The following is an 18,981-nucleotide window of genomic DNA, read 5'->3' on the forward strand; positions in this document are numbered from 1 at the left end:
GCAAACACAACAGTGTTCTACTCTAGTGTCCCTCTCTTAGCTTCTCGATGCGTTCGGATCGTTAAACTTTAACAGCCTCCTGGCCGAGTAAAAAGTCTCTTCCTCTCGGAGGAAGATAACGCGACCGTTATTCCGGTATCGTAATTTCGTATCGGGAAGTTAAGAGCAGATCGATGGCTGAAGAAGGTGTTAGTTATCGTGTATTCCATAATACGTACATGTCTTCGGCACGCACGAGAGTGACAAGAGTGAGGGCAAGTGTGAGGATACAGAGGATGGTGAAGATGAGGGAGCTTGCGAGGGAGGTGAGAGACAGCGAGAGGACGGACGAGAGGCGGCCGCCACCACCCGCACACCGCCCTAGCGCCACCCAACCCATTCTATGTCATCTGAAACAGAAAGCACATTTTCCATTATTATGTATTCCATCGGCAGTGCGAGAGAAACGAATGTCGTCCGTTCACAAAAGCGATGCCAAGTCTGGAATATTTCTACGGCTGTGTCCTACCGTCGTTGCGAACGAACGCGCTTTTCCATGAAATATATTCCTTATAAATCGGATAATAAATAATTCAATTAGCTTGCCTCTGAGATATTCGCATACGAGAAATATCGTATTTTTCGATGTACTTTGAAGGCGAAGGATAAGTAGAACGACTGGATAACAGCACGTTTGTTTCGCGCAAAATGCGAAACACACGAGAAGATAAATCAATTTTATTCCAGTAGCGATGCACGGTGTTTGGAAACGACCGTCTGACAGGCAACGAATCGTAATTTTCAATAATTCTCATTAATCTTTGTTGCTTAACGCTAGAACTACCACGGCAGTCAAAATGGCTGACCCTAAAATTTTATAAATGTGTCAATCCTCATTTAGAGAACCCAGATGGATTAATAATACCAACAATCTACTATATAACATGGAATTGCTTCTGTAAGAAAGTAATAAATCAATAAATGTAAAAATATTCCATTATTACGTATTTTTCAAAGACCAGTCATTTTCACTGCTTTGGTAGTTCTAGCGTTAGCCGTCTTTCCTTTTAATTTAATCTTTATCGTCTTAAACGATATGACACGCGTTTACGATGAACATCATTTACAAATCAACGGTCTTCCCTCGTAGAAGAAGTTAATGTTTAAGGTAAATTGTCTCGTGTGTTATAAATTTTGCAGGGAGAGTTCGTAATAGCCAAGTTTTGCAAAACGATACGAATTTTAATATGCTCGCCTGTATAAAGCCTGTTATAAATCATTATACGTTCGGTAAAATATTGGTAAAATGTCCACGTTAAAAAACGAACAAGATGAAACGAAAACTTGATCAAAAGCGATCGAATGCATGCGATTCTACTACGTACGGTAGATATTTCTTCTTTTTCCATTCGCTCGAAAAACTCGATGCAAAACCGGTTAAAAATGTTTCATTTACTGTACAGATCATCCTATATACCACTTTACCCCGTTGCCGAGTGTATTAAAAGGGAGGTGCAGGATTACCTCTCAAAGACCTGTGGATACACTTTTGATCTACGACCTTTTGCGCGATTCTCATACGAGTATACGGATTCACGGAGTCTACCGACCCTGCCAGACGATCCCTTTTAACGGAATTCGACGGATAAGGTTGAACCTTCCAAACACGAGTTTCAAAGCTCGAATATACCGTGGCTACCGCCGTGAACTTGTTTCATCTCGCTTTTATACCGCCTTTGTTCCGCTGGATTGTCTGTAAGTACGAAATCAACTGGTTCGACGGAAACTAATATCGCCTTTTTGCCCCCTTCTTACACTCAGAAGCATTACGTACGCTTGCTGGTCTCGTACAGAACGTCATAACTAATCTGGCAAACGATTCATACCGCTGCATCTCTTTTTTGATCATTTTTTCCTCGCTCTATCGTATTTTTCCAAGAGAAAAAGATACTTTAGGTTTAGGCAAAATGCGAACATTTTCTTGTTCTCGTTTTTTCATTAATTAACTCTGCTGTATTTGTATTTTTCTCAGAGGAAAAGATTTCCTTTAAGTTTAAGTAAAAATCTGGAGATTTTGTTCTTCTCTCGTTCATGCGTTCGCGATTATTATATTTTGTTTAAAATTGGAAAGAATTATGGTTGAATTGAAGAGAAGCTTGTAGAAATATATTTAACAATTTTATTTAAAATACCGACTCAAAATTCACGGTCTACGTCAAATATCAACGTTTCATTAAAAGAATTTTAAGCGCGAATGTACAAAATCTTTATAATTTAAAGTTTCCAAGAAGGTTTAGTAACTTTCTGATGGTTTGTCACGTTTTTCTGTAATTCTCATAATACTTGAGTACCTATACACAATTGTGCCAACTGAATTACGGTGTAATTTAATTACATAATTTAATTACGTAATTCAAACCTTTTCGTTAATTTATCTGCCAATTGCATTACATTTACAATGTAACTGGATTACATCCTCTCCGAACAAGTGAGATAAACGTTACTACATTTATTCCTCGTGTCTCTACGACGTATCTTCCGTTTCCCGTACTCGATCTTACGTTTATGTTTCTCACTTACCTACGATCGTACCTTGTGATTATACTTTAATTACATTCACGAATTTCACTGCAAATTTAATTGAACGTGAATTTATCGAATTACCAATGAAGCACAGCGTAATCGAACACGGTTGCGGATGAATTACCTCGTAATTTAATTGCAATTTCCCACAACTCTGTGTCCATATTCGTTTTTCCCCTGTAGTTCACGTATTTTTTACTTTTCAACAAATGCCCCTTTTTTAATCCGTTCGTGACGCGCAACGATATTTCACTTTGAAACGCAACATTTGCACAGATGCTCGCAGATTACCGTGGTGCCAAGCTGCGACGCATTAAAGTCGTCGCGAAAGGTAAGTTGACCGTAGGAGAAGGTCGTCTGAGTGAGTCGCGAGTCGACACTGGCGTCGTGCAGGCACTTTTCGAGTAGGTTGTTATGCAGGACCATTCCGAGTATCTTCGCGAGCGTGTCGAGGACCATTTTCGCTCTTTCTGTCTGACCCTAGAACTCGCAGCGGTCTTTTGCCGCGCCGTTCACAGTTTCCTTCCGTCATACGACGTTCGTGTTTCTGCTTCTCTAGCAAACTATGCATGACAAAAGATCGCGAGTTTTCTAGTCGTTTTCGTCGCTCGTTTATTATGCTACATCGTGCGTGCGTGTGCGGGGGATATTACATTTTGCAAATATTTAGTTACGCGATACTACCTTTGGCTTTTTCCGCACCCCGATATAATAATGCTAATAAAAATATACGAACGGCTCACGAGAAAAGATGGAGAATGTTCATTTTAACTAATTTGGAGCGTAGCATTTTTTCGTATGCTCTTTTCGTACGTGCTCATTAGCGATAGTTATGTCGCGTTAATTTGAATGAAAATTTCCTGAGGTTTATAACAGTAATTCAGGTGTAAAGATACTTTTCATTTTTTTTTTTTTTTTTATTTTTTTTTTTTTTTTTTTCAACTTAATGCACTGTATGTTACTTATAATCGTAAGCAAAAGTTGGAAACGATACGAAATAAAGCGAGTAAATTGTTTTATCTCGTTGCGACATTATATAATTGAGAAATAAATTTTCGTCTTGTAAGAGACGTTAAAGCTTGACGACATTGTTCCTTTAAACGTGCACTTTCCGTAGAATAATTTTTACTAGCCAATAACGTTAACGAATCGACAAGCTATAAATTGCCGGAGATCGTAGACCCAATTTCTATGATTTTACATCACATGGAATGACCAAATGGTCGACAATTTACCAAAATTAATTAATTCAGTCTTTGTCGTTCTTCAGATATCTACTGTACTGTATTTCGTACTATATTATAATATCATTTTGATATTACATTTTCGCATTATATTGAAAACTTCAGGTTTGCTCGTTCCGTGCCAAGTTCGAGATCGAGTCAGCAAATGTTTAAGCTTAAGGTGATTCGAATCAACTGTAATAAATTAAGAAAATAATCAGAGTATCTTTTCTCATCCTTTCCAACACCTGTTATATCGAATTTTCATATTATACTGAGAATTCATGGTTTGATTATTCCGTGAAAAGTTCAAGATTGGATTCTACAACGTCGGAGCTTATGGCGATTCAATAATCCTATGTTACTATACATAGAAGAGTTCGTATAACAGAAAATTTTGCATGTGTCTGTCGAATAAATCTCAACCCCTGCAGAGTTAAACGAATCGAGCGAACGCTGATTGATCAGCGATATACTTAATTTGCTCGAATCGCATTAGTACCGCGAGCCGGTAACAAGATTTTAACCATCGGGAAAAACGGAAAACTCTTTTTCCTCCTTGCAAATTGGCGATTAACGTTGTTCAGCATTGTGGCTTCCAATCCAACATAGCTAAATCGCCGAACAAAGTCAACGTTTAGAATGCTTCGTCTGTATCGAAGCTCCACTCAACTACGACACAGCGATCTGTAGCTTTCTTACATTTAACCCGATTATTTCTTCTTTGATCGATTTTTCCTCGAATAATTTGCTCGAATTTCTACGTTGCAATGTTGTTCTCATTTTAACACGCAAAAGGGAAGGGTAACAGCCAGAGTGTAAAAAAAATTTGTTCAAGCACGATTAATATTCTCAGATATATTAATACGAAAGAAATTTCTTCGAAACAATTTCTATATTATGTTTCTTTATGGCGTATTCGCAAAAATATAAATTGGCACAGTCACGCGCAACGATCTAGCGACAACGACGCGGACTAACGTCCTACTGCAAAGTGTACTATCTGCGTGAAGGATCGAAACATTTTCCACTGGAATGCACAATAACTGCAATATCCTACACTGCACAGTTACTGTGTATGCACGGTGAACTGAAAATTAAAGCATCGCTCGATGTAACCACGGCTGAGTTCCGCACTCGGTGAATATAAGAAGAGTGTTAATTAGCTTGGCGAAGTAGGAACGTAACGAGCCACAAGGGAGACGTTCTTTTAGAAAAGAAGAGACCGAACAAGTTAAAGATAAAGCTCCGGTCTTCCGCAGTTTATTAACGAACGTCGGTCGAGAGAAAGAACGTTCCGTGCGGGGCTTTTCTATTCGTTCGGAGGACTTTGTTCGACGGACTAGAGTAGCTGCAGGCTGGTTTACAGGCTTGGTTGGACGAAGAAGAGTAACGCGGTTTAACGCGACAGGTATGTGCTATGTAGCTTGCTTAACCATTAACCAGCCTCGTCTTTTCTCGCGTAGACACGATCGGCCTCTTGAAGCTCGCCCCAGGCTTCTCCACAAGTGTTTGCAAACGGTTGCTCCTCGACCAGCTTAAATTGCACCGGTAGAATCACGCACCGTAGCTTCGCACGAATCATCGAAAATCAACCAGTTGCACGCCTCTCCGCCTCCAACTTTGCCGATGCCTCCGTCTTTCTCGCCGCACCCGAATCGATAACATATATTCTATGTATTGATATATTTCTATTTTACAGTGTCCGGCTATCGAATCCAAGACCATCCGCAATTTTCGGTATTTTGCAATTTTTCTAGAAAACTTGCAGGTCTGAGCGGTTGCTAGTTGCTTGCTCGAAGCTTGTAGCTCTTAGTTCTAAGCAGATTAGAACGTCTTCCGGTTTTATAGAAAACGTGCCGATCGGTTTAATTCATCGAGCGCAATTAATCGGTGATTTCGCGTTTGTATTGAATTCGTAGAAGCTTCTTTGAAGTAAATAAAGATACTCGCGACGTTAGCGCAAGCAACGTTATTTAAATAGTAAATCTATATATTAGTATATGTAATAAATAGTAGTACATATATATTACCGCTATGTTAATCACGTTTTAGCCTGGTAATTTCATAAGAAGGTAGGAAGTGTTGCCTCTAGTTATTAATTCGTTACTCACGCGAACAAATGGAACGTAGTCACGCACGCACGTACGCAGTAGATTTTCAAAAAAGAATCTTCTGGAAAACTGAACCTCGTACGAGCAAATTATCTCTTACGTTTCGTTTCTCGTTCCCTCGTAAAGAGTCGTCTCACGCTCGCTCGTACATATCATTCGGTTGGATCCTTCATATTACTTCACTTTCTGTTCGACGTGGTATTCCATGATAAAGCCGATCTCCTTAATTACGAGGCCGGACGAGCTTGCCACGGTAGAATTAAAAAGGAATGCGAACGCGAAAACGGGACAAGTAAACAAGGGCAAAGAGGGAAAATTCATTTATTCATTGGGCTCTACTTGGCCGTCCAAACAAAAAGTCTTTTCATAAAAGTTCTTGCCGCGGAAAAACTGCCGGCCAGAAGCGAATAAACCAGCGTTCAGGGGGCGCGATTTTTAACCGCAACAGTAAACGATTAAAATTGCAGAAAACGTTTATCTGTGAAAAACAACAAAATAAAATAAAGGACTTCCGATCTTCGTATAATTACCGCGCTGACCGAGCGATATTCGCTCGATGAAAACCGATATTTTAACGCGTTCGCGATTCATTGGCCGCGATACTTTGACAGCTCGATCATTTCTACTTTAATCGCGAATATCGGCATCGCGCTTTATTCGCGTACATCGTCGTCCACGAGCATTCGAATACCCGGCGCAATTCCATCGAAACATCGATACCCTTGTTACGGTAGTTTTAAATTTACGATCGAAGAAGGTTTTCTTACTGTTACTAGCTCTTCAAGCGTTACTGGTAAACTTAAACCGAAACAGCAACTATATCCGCGTTGCTCTAGTTCTATGTTTATCTCTAATGAATGACTGACACGTCATAAAGGCTATAGAAACTCGTAGGACGTGACTAGAAACACATCGAATCGCGCTGTAATCCTAACTAACGAAACTGTATAGACTTGGAGCGCTTCGAGTCACTTACACGGTTGCTTTCGCAAGTCCGATTTATTTTTATCGATCCTTAATCGCTTCTCTATCGTCTATAACGATTAATATCAACTATCGTATAGGTACACGGGTTGGATAAAATGATGGGAACACCCTTTTACGTGTCGTATACGTCATATATGTATATGACATGTACGAGCTGTTTCCATTATCTCGTTCATACACAGACACGTCATACTCGTACGTGTATGTGACTAGTAAGAGGTGTTTCCATTATTTTGTCCATATACATATATATCGTACTCGCGTATGTATATGATATACGTATGAGAGGTGTTTCCATTATTTTGTCCAAACCCTGTATATGGTTAGGCGAGATAAAACCGAAGATTAAATTTAGATTAAATAGTTTCATTGGAGAGAGAAAGAGAAAGAAAGAGAGAGAGAGAGAGAGAAGTATATTCTATATATTTGGAATAACGTGGAAGTTTTAACAAAATGTATTTTAAAGAGAAATTTCCCCTTAGGAAATTGAAATGTTCGGATAATTATGAACGATAATGCATGTACTTTTAGCGCATAAAGGTTCACGCCGATATTCGAACGTCAGAATCATTAAATCGTACGACGAATTGTTTTACGTGGAATATAATAATCCGTTACGCGAAAAAATGGTGCGACCTCGTGCAAATGTATCTTAGCTTACGATTTCCCAGCCAGAAGCTCGTAGCAGTTGCGGGCATAGCAACCCACTTACGGACAAAGCTGTCGGATCATCCATACGTGGCTGCATGTTAACCATGCGCTTTTCCTCCGCTATGAATACCCTGCCCCTCCTCTGTTCCCTCGTTATCGCGAGATCGACGTGTATTCCTCATCGAGGAAATCCTCGATACGTCATCGTATCGTCGGAAATACCTCGCCAACGATGTTCTACGAAATCGTAAGAACTAGCATACGCGTAAGTTAACAACGTACTCTTCGGCAACGTAACGTCATACCACCGTACTATATCTCTCAAAGAAAAACACGAAGAAATCCCAATTTCAACTGAATGTACGACTTGCATGGAAGATGGAAACGGAAGATTCGACAAGGGAATAGGAAGAGAGAAAAGAGCAGACGCAGCCGCGAGTCGATGGTACGAGTGGTCGTGGCCAGTGCTAGTCAGACCGGCAGGCGGTAGGTACGAGTAAACGCTACCAACCATACAGCTGATGTTCGTTCGATCAATACGGGGCGTTGCGGCACGAAACGCTATAGAGTATGTCACGTGGCTTAGCCCGTCCCATTCCGAGTCCGCGGCTCCTTTCCACGCTACATCCCCCCCCTCTATCTTCCCCTCTTTCTTCTTTACCGATCCTTCTTATTTTTCCTCTTCTTTTCCTTTACCCTTTGCAGGATACTTTTCCCAGCCCGATAGCCTCCTTTCCTGGCCACGAAACCCGCCACGGAATTTTCTCCACCGACTTTCCCCCTTTGCACAAATACGCGCGCGCGGACCGCAACAGGCACGCGCCTCCTGCCTTTCCTCGCAATTTTACCGATTAAACGCTTATCTTTCTGACGGAGACATATATCGCGTGTCGCCTCGTCTCGCTGTCCTCTTCGTTCTTCGTATTGGACCACGTTCACTGTGGCACTCGGACGAATTGGCGCTCCGACGAACGAATGAGCGCGACACTGCGCTTACGCTCATAAATAAAGCGCGAGTTCGTACGCATTCGTTGGGAAATTTGAAGAAACGTACAGGGGATTGGCATAAAACGCGGAGATTCGCATAAAATATGTAAAACGTAGAGAATAAAGGGGAAGAGTATTTTTGCGAGGCTCCCACTTTCTCATTTGCGTTTATGAAAACACGAATTTGCATACGAAATCCGTAGTCTACTGAGAAAAATCTACATATACATGTTTCATTGCATCGACGTATCGAGTTCGTGCGAGCGTCGGTTCGTCCAAATATGTATCCGGCGTACGTAACCATAGCATTGAACGGTTGTGATTCGATTCGAACGAGGCGCGACGTCCTCGATTTAGATTGAAACATTTGGCGGCGACGCCAGTCGTTAAGTTCGCGAATCATCGTGACCAATTACTTCGACCCTCGGCGAAATTCTTCGTACGTAGTCGTGTGCAGAGCACGGATCAATAACGTTCCCGCGAAAGGATCCAGAAGCAGAGGGATGCTCCTTCGGAAATTACCGAGAGACAGTATCTAGCACAACAGACACGAAGACGCCAGCGAAACTCCCACACCTTTCCGGCTCGTCACCCGATCTGGGACGGTCGCGTAATATTTTGAGTAACGCAATTTCTACGAAAGCTTTCGTTCAATTCCTGTAATTACGGAACGGCGAACTGCCTGATATTCAAAGACGAGACGAACGAGAACATTCCCTCTTCTTTCGCAGACTGTGTTTTTTTCGCTTCCCTAACGAGGCTGCGCGCAAATAACGCGTCTCCTCGAGCTGCCTCAACATTTCCCGAGGAGATGTAAAAATACTTTACCCGTTCGTGTTTCTGTTCGTGAACAAATCGCAGAATTCGCGCTTCATCGTTGGTTCGACGTGGTCGTACGATTTTTTAATACGAAATTAGAATCGCGCGCAGGAATTCTACTTCTTCGAATGCGACACGCACGCTACGATATGGCACGTACGTGGTGCAAGAGAGAACAACTCCGTGCGGACCCATTTCGGGAAATGTACATTTAAAACAATGAAAAGAGTTCGCACGCGCGTGCAGTTCGAAACGCAAGTATTGCTGCAATTCTCTGCAATGGAATGACTCTGTTTTTTTTTCTTTTTTTTTTTTTTTTAAATTCGATCGAAGGACTTGGTTCTTTTTAAGTTAGAAAAGGATTAGTTCGCTAGATGACGTGGAAAACAATTTGCGAAAAAATTGCAGCTGGTCGGAATCGCGAAGGAAATAACGCAAGCATACTTTTCATAACTGTTCCTTATCCGATTCTGCAATGAAAGTTTAAAAACTGCTCTTTGTATATTTATGTCAGTCAGATACAAGCTGGAAATCTCATCGAAATCGGTTGTCGCACGAACGAGCAACAGGCATCGAAAGATGAACAGAACTGAAAATTTATTGCAGCTATAAACCAAAAACCGTAGAAAAATGGCATTTTCGTTATTTTTAACCAATCGTAGCCCATGACAACGTTAACCGGTTTACTAAATCCGCGGTAATTAAATACTTTGTTATTTGAATACGCTCGCGCCTCTCGATTTTACTAAAGCGTAAAATGTCGAAAGCCTCGAGCGATTCTAATTCAACGAAGAGACTGTAACAACGCGATAAACATATCACGGCTTGCTTCTTTTCCTCTGTCAGCATCGTTTGTTGTTACAACGTCGCCGATAACGTCACAAATAGCTTTCGCCTATCGTAGAAATATATCCACACACGTTGTGCGCCAAGTCTGTAGGGAAGATATTCGGATCTTTACGGTGCGCCAAACTCCTGTTCGAAAAGCAGTCTGCGGGAACTTGACGATACATTTTATCGACGACCACTTTTTCCCCGATCCACTTAAACACGGAATCTCCTATATTTTGCCAGCTACAAGGAAGTCGATAACATCACGCAAAGGTGAAGGTGCTGAATTAACTAGCTAGGTTAAGGACGAGATTTCAGCTTCTCGAAAGCGGGTCGCGGCAATTTCACCGTGAACCACTAAGCCAGTTATTTCTTGAATTTTTTACGCGATAAACGCGTTCATTTGTACCTCACGGCGCGGTCAGTTTCGTCACGACATCGTTTATTAACACGACAAACTTTCGCTTCGCCTCGAGTGAAAGATTGCTGGAATTTCTATTAACTTTTTAATCGAGGAGAACATGTTAACTCGCCATTCGGATTCCTAATTTCTTCCAGATAATATTTTCTCTATTTAGGTTTCTTTCATCTCGTCGCACCTCACGTCGCTTCGTTTCTTTCTTCTTTCTTTCTTTCTTTCAATTGTCTTTACATTTTTGAAAAAGTATTGACAACTGTACGTTTGTTACAAAGTTTCATCGATTTATCGAGCCTCTTTGAAAAGAATTACATGTTTGAACCTATGCAAGAAGTTCTTCTCGTCTTCCTCTATGTCATATTAAAATATGATAAAATGAAAAATAAAATTAAAGTATAAAATAAGATTAAGATCAGACAGGCAAGGAAGATTTACATATCAAATTTTCTTCTTATGATCTGCATTTGTAAGAACTAAGACTGACTCGAGCCATTAAGACTCAACGTTCTGTTAACGCGGCATTTCATTTTCGAGTTTCCAAATCCTCAAATTTTCGAATTTCCAATCTCGCAAACTCTCGAACTTTCGAACTTTCAATCTCATTTGCATTTCCAAATTTTCAGACCTTCGAATTTCTTGCCTTGCGCTAATATTGTGTTCCACATATTTCTCTGTCTCTTCTTAATGGGTTCAAGGAAATCGATTTGTCTTTATTACCTTTTAATTCGATGAAATATAGGAGCCTTTGCTTAAGGGATGACCCAGTTAACAGATCAACACGTTCGCAATGCATAACTCTACGACTACCACGGACCTATTGATTGACTTTTCGCATCATCAAGGCGTTCGTTCGAGGCGTAACTTCCTTCCATGACTTCCGCTACTTATCTACGAGCTGCCTGATTTCCTAGAGGAAACGACGAAACGGACAATTTTCACAGCAACAGGCAATCACCGTCGTCGTCGCCGATCAATTCCATCGACACACGCAATATCATAAAAATGGACGTCGAATCAAATCGTCCGTCGATTGATTTTATCCTGTGATACAAAACAGACCTGACCACAGGTGTAGCTTCTTGTGTAACTTACCGTCTTATTGCCCGGTCTAGCCCAGAAACTTTCACATCGAGTTTGGAAAGTAAGGAACGAGCCGATAGAAAAGAAGCGTAACTTAAAATACGGTTTTTCTAACTTTCTTACGCTTCTCGCGTCACGTACGATTAACTGGCTACCGAGATTAGTTACGAAGCTATTTGTCGAGTAATCGCGCCATTATCCCTGCTAATTAAGTTGCTGCAACTTTTTTATTACACTTTATAATTGTAAATTCGTTAAAAATTGCTATGCCAGGCTCCTAGGCGTTTTCATTTGATTCGATGCTCCGTAGGATGAATTAAAAATCACGTTCATAGCTCGAGCAGACGAAGGAACGTACGATCCAGCTTACAATTAATCCTGCTGCGCTCCTCGAATTTTTGTGTTTCATTTTGCTTCGAATGTCTTAGGGAAGACATGATGTTTGCAGAAGGAACGAGTTCGCGTGAAACTGCAATCGATTGACCGTTAACGTCTCCGGATTTCACGGCCCCCAATTTCGTTTTTACGAGCTTCCCCGGAAGGAACAATGTATGCGAATAAGCCTCGAACGATCCCACAACTGTGGCACAAGTTCCTGCAGAAATTAGAGCAACACAGTCGATAAATTAACTGCCGCGATGGAACACCTCGTGGAAAGAGCTCGCCTTTATGAAACGGAAAATGAACGACGTCTAAGAGATGCGGTGTTTCGTACATAACGTCGATGAATCTCCGAAATTTGTAGTTTATTGTAAAGAAAAATAATAAAATAAAGAAGAACCGTGGTAGTGTAATAACATTACACCTACTTGAATAATTGAATATGCAAAATTTCAAAACTCAACTTTCCAAGCAACCTCGACACGATCCTATATGAAAAGGAAGAAATAAAACGACTGTTGCAATTTCTAAAAGACGCGAACCTTTCCCAATTAATTTACGCGTTACAAGTATGATAAGTATTATACAAGTATACAAGTTACAAGTATATGAATGTAAAAACTAATACAATTTAAATATTCTACATATTTGTAGTAACTTAATGGGTCTTTAGAGTAAGGACAAGGAATGATGTTTTGGTTTAACAAGTAATATTCAATACAACGAACTGATTACAATATTGTCGCACGTCTTATTATCATACTCGGCTCTCAACTTTCCGATTCATATTCTCCGACTCCTCCACTTACACTCTCCGGCTTCTGCACTCGCTCTCTCTGACTTCTCAACTCACACTGTACGATTTCCCAACTAACTAATACCCCCTGGGCTAGCATCCCTTTGTCTTTTCTTAGCCCCACCACGCATGTGTTCCGCGAAGGCCCGTAGCCAGGGTCACGTAAGCCTTTTCTACGAAACTATTCGCTTGAAGAACCGACGACACATCGATGGATCCGACGACGCCTCGGCTCTCGCGACGTTGTTTATGGTTCGACCGATATCTTAGGCCTTTTATCCACGATACTACATGTTTATGACCAAATTGTATGACGTACTATCACGATATAATATATTGTGATATAATATTATTCTATAAATCTCTGAAACACAATTGTACGCAAGCTAGTAATTACCAATAATCGTCAGAAGCGAAGAGACCCCAAATAGATAAACAAAGGAAGAAACTGAGTAAAAGATATTAACAATAGAAGAAGTTGTTAACTATTTAAACACGTTCGCGACTCATGAGACACCCTATAGAAGCTTACCTTAACGTGAGATATGTGGCTGGTCGCAATGGACGAGGCAGGCTGTTGCTATTCGTTGTGCAGGTTTTTACTTCAACTCTCACGGACTCTCATCTTCCTGCTTACCACTTCTCGTTCGCTTTCGCGAGCAAAGGATCCTTTCGGTGGCTGGTGTATCGCTTTAACGTCCACCGCTGGCAACTGTCATCTAGAATAAATGTAAAATGTCGAGGTGTAACATCTTTAAGAAACTTCGCTGCTTGCAGGTTTAACAAGTCTTCACCAAGCGTAGATTAATCGTTCGCACGATATAACGTCATTCTCGTTTATCGAGTATAACAGCTACTTATGTACAAGTAAGAATGGGGAAAAATAATAATTACAGGATGGCAGTTGGTCGTTTTCGATTCGCTGACTTTAGAAACTTTTGTGTCAACGAACATCCCGTGTACGCTACTGTTCAACGCTATTCAGACACTTGCTTGTTATCTTGTTCCTTTAGACGATGTGTTATATTTTGACTATGAGATTACGAACAAATCAAACCATTGAATCGACTTTTCAAAGTCAATATGCGATAATGAAATTGACGTTTACAAATGACAAACTTTATAAAAATATTTTGTTACTCGATGAACTTGTTATTCTTGGGTCGCTTAATTTTTTGATTAGAAACCGAAAAAAGATTTTTCAAACATATAGAAAGATAACATAATATATAACATCAGGTTGTTCCAAAAGTTTCTTTCGCTTTATAAGGAAATAATAGATGCACGACATATTTTATTTTACATTATGTTTTACACAATGGATCATACATAATTTAATAAAATAATACGAAACAAAGAACATTGTGCATCCATTATTTCCGTGTAAAACAATAGAAACTTTTGGGACAACCTAATATAATATAATATAATGTATACAGGGTGGGATAGATAAATTCACAAGCTGCTTTCTCTGACATTATTGCAGATATCAACTTGAAATTTTCAGATGCAAAAAGGTGCAGAGGTGGTAAAATTTTACGCTGCAAAATATCGTGCGGTGAGTTTATTAAGAGTAGAAAAGACATCGATCCCACATTTTTTTACTATCAAAGCTAACGATTTTTATCTAAAACATCGCTTTTTTACTTTCCACGGTTAAGCAGAAAATACCTTACGCAAGGGGAGCTCCATGAAAGTGCCGGAAAATATAAAAAAAAATGTATTCTGGTTTAAAAATTATTTTATTAGATGTTGAAAAAGTTTGCTTCCAAACACATATTTATTCTTGCGGTAATAGTTTCGCGAACATTCGATAACATTGCTGTAGTTATGAATTTACACGCGACGTGAATTCCTCTTTTCATATCGTTTTTCGTTGTTGGTGCCGTTGCGGGCACCTTTTCCTTTACGTAACCCCATAAAAAAGAATCAATTTGTGGTAGACCAGCTGACTTACATGGAAAATAATTTTCACAGCAGAATACATTCCTTCTGATATCTTTCGACACGTTCATGGGGTTGGCTCGCGTAAAGTATTTCCCGCTCCTAACTTCTCGGCTAAGCAAAATGAAAAAGAATGCCATAGCTAAAAGTTTGTTAGCTTTGATAACATCTGTTCGAACATCAAAAAATTAATATGCCATTCCAATAAAGAAAATATGGTATTAGCATGCTTCGCACCCTTAAGAAACTCACCCTTACGATATCTTACACCCTAAAATGCCAACCCCTCTGTACCATTTAACGTCGAAAAATTTCTAGTTGATATCAGCCATGGCTTTGGAGAGAATATACGGAGCCCGTATAACACTTTATCTGTCCTACCCTGTATACAGGGTGTTCCACATCTCAATTGGCAAGCGTTGCCAACATGTTTAGAAGGCCATTTCGAGCAAAAATTGTTACGTGCACCATAGGTCGATTCGTGTTCGTTTTTGAGACATGGAAAGGACAGTGTGCCAGCACAAATAGTCGAGATGCACTCGAGTTACTTTGCTTTTAATGTTAATCATTTATTTCATTACTCTTTTTCATTTATTTTTGTTTATGTCTGTTTTGATTTATTTACACAAATTGTTCAAAATGATCATGTATATACACCCATGGTGTATATAATAATTTTTGCTGTTACTCTGCCCTCAAACATGTTGGCGAAGTTTGTCAGTTGATATCTGGAACGTCCTGTATAGCAAATGGTAAAATATATTATCGCTATGCCTTTAAGACCCTTTAGATCGATAGGCTGGCGAGTTCGCAAGAAACATAGTAGATGTAGCTGCTAATTAGTACTATTTCGTCATTAATCTTTGCGGAGATGTACATGCTATTGCTATGAGCTGATTCTTACGAGCAACGCGGTATAGAATTGCTTTCGGTTTCGGAATATCGCGACGCTAAGTCGCGCCAGCTTTCTCGGAATTGCCACTGACCAGCCATCAGGGTGTTGCCAGCAACGTTAGTAACAATCAACGTTCAACCTTGGCCTCGTGGCCCGATTCGTGTACGCTGCGTGCTAAACCATTCTAACTAACCATTTGTTACGTCTTCCTAACCAGAAGATTACGAACAATAAGACGATTCCTTCTTTAATTTCTCCAATTTTACTGTTCGAGATGGTTCCATCCTTTCGAGAAATACAGAAAGCCCGTTGAAAAAAAAACGGCCTTCTTTGTCTCACAGAAGGCTGGAATAATCCTCTTTAGGGAGAGTTGCAAGTTTGTCGAATAATTACTCCGTTGGACAACCTATTTCCCTCGGCTAACTCGGGTCAAACAAAAACAGGACGGCTTTCAGTCCCTTTCGAAGTTGGGTCGAGCTGCATTCAAAAAGCCTGACAAAAAAATTTGTCAAAGTTTTTTCATTATTCTAAATCTCTCGGAAGTCAGTGTGAAAAGGACTTTCGTTCCTGGCTGTCGAACTTTCTCGGCGTGTTGTTGAGAAGCTCGAATCATTTAAAGGATTTAACGCGAATTCGGTGGAAATGAAGGTTCGATCGAGTCAGTTAGTCCACAGCAAAGATACCGATGTTGTTCGAGTTAAATTTCAACTTTGTGGTAGAAGATTAATATTTACACCGTATTTACCTTAGACATCTGTTTTCTCCGAACTTTCTTGAGAGATGAATTTTAAAATAACCGAATACTGCGTAATCTTCTTCCTCTTGTTGAGAACCGAGTCAGTACACGGCTAGTTTTCATAAAATGATAAGATCTATGCAAAGCTTAAACTCCGCGAAGGTGTTTTCATACTTTCAAGGTAAATACAAATTTCATAAAAAGTGATGTAACTATTCGACCAAAGAAAATGTACTCGAGACAGCGGCTACAAAAGGTATTTGCACCTCGTTGTATCTATTATAGCATTCACGATCTGATTAATTAGGTCATAATATGATATATTAAAGCTCGTATTATTCGATACCGCTCTTATACAGCTACAAAATTTGATACCATGAAAGTGAAATGTAGAACACGATAAAAAGACTGAAAACTAAAAGAACAATACTTTTTGTAGCCATATGCGTGTGCATACGTTCGCCACAGATCTATAGGCCCTTTCTTTTTCAACGAAGCTCGTCAATTATTTACTAAAGTCCAGCGACAACGTGGTGGATTCTTTATCGCGAGAATCGAAAAAGCGACGTTAAAAGCACTTGTTCGCATCGGCGAATAATAATTTATTTATTGGCCAGTTTGAACGGATGGACGTATAAAACGCGTACTCGACACGACGACGGCGACAGCATCGGTGTTGGACTCGGCGTCGACGTCGACGTGTCACAAGCACGTGAATATTAAACGATGGACAACAGAGTCACGGAACATCGCGGTGTATTAACGTCGGCCTAACGTGTTCGCGTAGGAAATATCGCGTGTACCAGGACCATATGCGTTGATGCCGTTAAAGGACCGAGGAACTCGAATCGCTGGCTGATCTATGCTCGACCTCCATCCCTAAAAATTCCTGTTCTTCGCAAATTCAGTTTCATATATATATTTAATCCGTATTCTGATCTTGGTACAGTGAATGACGAAAGTGCATGAACGCTAGGTTGAAGAAAACTTTCACGTATGTGTTATTTACGTTGTACGTGAAACATTTTGAGATTTCATTAATTCTATAACGAGACACAGCTCTCGTGATTGAGTGTCATGTTTGAAAGTTTGAAATCAGTTTGGAATCAGTTTGAAAATGTACATAGTAGTTAGGAGACATTCATTGGAAACGTATTAACCGATTTTATACGCGTATATTATATACGTATATGGAGGCTGGGACGGACGAAGCGTTGAAGCTGTTGTTTCCGCCGAAGCCATCGACTTGAAATTTTCAGACGCTTGAACGGTACAGACGGGCTAACATTTCAGGACGATAAGACGACGTAGTGGTGAGTTCTTTAGTTAAACGTTTTCATCTTCGGACAGATGTTATCGAACTTGAAGACTTCTACCCGAGGCATCGTTTTTCTTCTTTTTATTTTCCATAGTTAAGAAGTTATAGCAGGAAATACTTTGCGCAAAGGAATCTCCATGAAAGCGTCGAAAGATATCAAAGGAAATGTACTCTACTTTGAAAATCATTTTAATGGATGTTTAAAGACTCCACTCACTTTCAGTTACACATATTTATTCTTGCGATAGTATTAGGTCGTCTAGAAAGTTTCTTTCGTTTTATAAGGAAATAGTGGATGCACATTTTCCGTTTTATATTGTTCTATCGAATTGATCCACTTTGTTTTATCAAGATAAAGATTACAACGCTCGACTTAGAGCGATTAGATTTCACGTTTGTATAAAGATGCGTCGTTGTAAAAGACGTGCCTGTAAAAGAAAGACACTTTTCGGACAACCTAATTCCGCCGGCTATATTTGATAACATTGATGATATTACGAATTTACATGTGGCGTGAGTCGCTCCTTTCATATTCTATTTCGTAGTTGGCGCCGTTGCAATCACTGCAAATACTTTTTGTAGTCGCCGCGATTCTGCAGTGCCATGAATACTTTGTCGTACATGACGTCGTATATGACGCACATACCGTATATGTAAACATTTCTATAAGCGTTCGAATAAGTGCTTTCGCGAGCCATGTACATTATGAGGAAAGTATTATCTCTTTTTCTGCGAGAGTCTACCGTTTCCCTTCGCGCTAGTCGCGTGTAAACCAGTTACGCGCGTTTTAGAACATCCAATTGGTTCGTGTCGACCAGCTGGGAAATAAGGTTAACGTGTCGAATATAAAGTAACTTGCATGGTTATTTCTATGAAAACTGTACAAGTAGCGTAATAAACGTAAACATAGCTCTGCAACTTTTCCATGGAAGAAATTGAAATGATTACTACTTATAGACGACTCGAAGTTTGCCGCCTTGCCTGCGATTTACATTTGCCTACTCTACTGCTGCAAACACTATAGTTGAAACCGCGAAGATCAGCGAATGCGGTATACTTATTATGTGAAAGGAAAGAAAAAGAGAAAGTATAATAAGCGTTCTCCAACTGTCGTAAATTTAATTAACGTATTGTACGATAGATTCAGGGATGAATAATACGAAATTGTTACAAGCAATGCGTTACAAGGGTCGATGAAATTATGCGATGGAAAGGAGAATCGTCATCGATCGAGCATGC

General features: G+C 40.0%; 1 protein-coding gene across 27 annotated transcripts in view; it reads right to left on the minus strand.

Annotated features, from left to right (window-relative positions):
- LOC126924516 (glutamate-gated chloride channel) overlaps positions 1-18,981 on the minus strand; it is a 91,754-nt gene that overhangs the window by 41,987 nt on the left and 30,786 nt on the right. For 26 of the 27 annotated variants that reach the window (XM_050739089.1, XM_050739105.1, XM_050739082.1 and 23 more), the window contains exons 2-3: positions 13,382-13,568; positions 219-389 (exon numbers count right to left, since the gene is read on the minus strand). In XM_050739089.1, coding sequence (XP_050595046.1) covers positions 219-379 — 161 coding nt within the window. In that variant the 5' untranslated portion in view covers positions 380-389; positions 13,382-13,568. The remainder of the gene's footprint in view (positions 1-218; positions 390-13,381; positions 13,569-18,981) is intronic. The other variant, XM_050739080.1, reaches the window with a different exon arrangement.

Source organism: Bombus affinis, chromosome 14 (genome assembly GCF_024516045.1).
Source record: "Bombus affinis isolate iyBomAffi1 chromosome 14, iyBomAffi1.2, whole genome shotgun sequence".
Taxonomy (NCBI): domain Eukaryota; kingdom Metazoa; phylum Arthropoda; class Insecta; order Hymenoptera; family Apidae; genus Bombus; species Bombus affinis.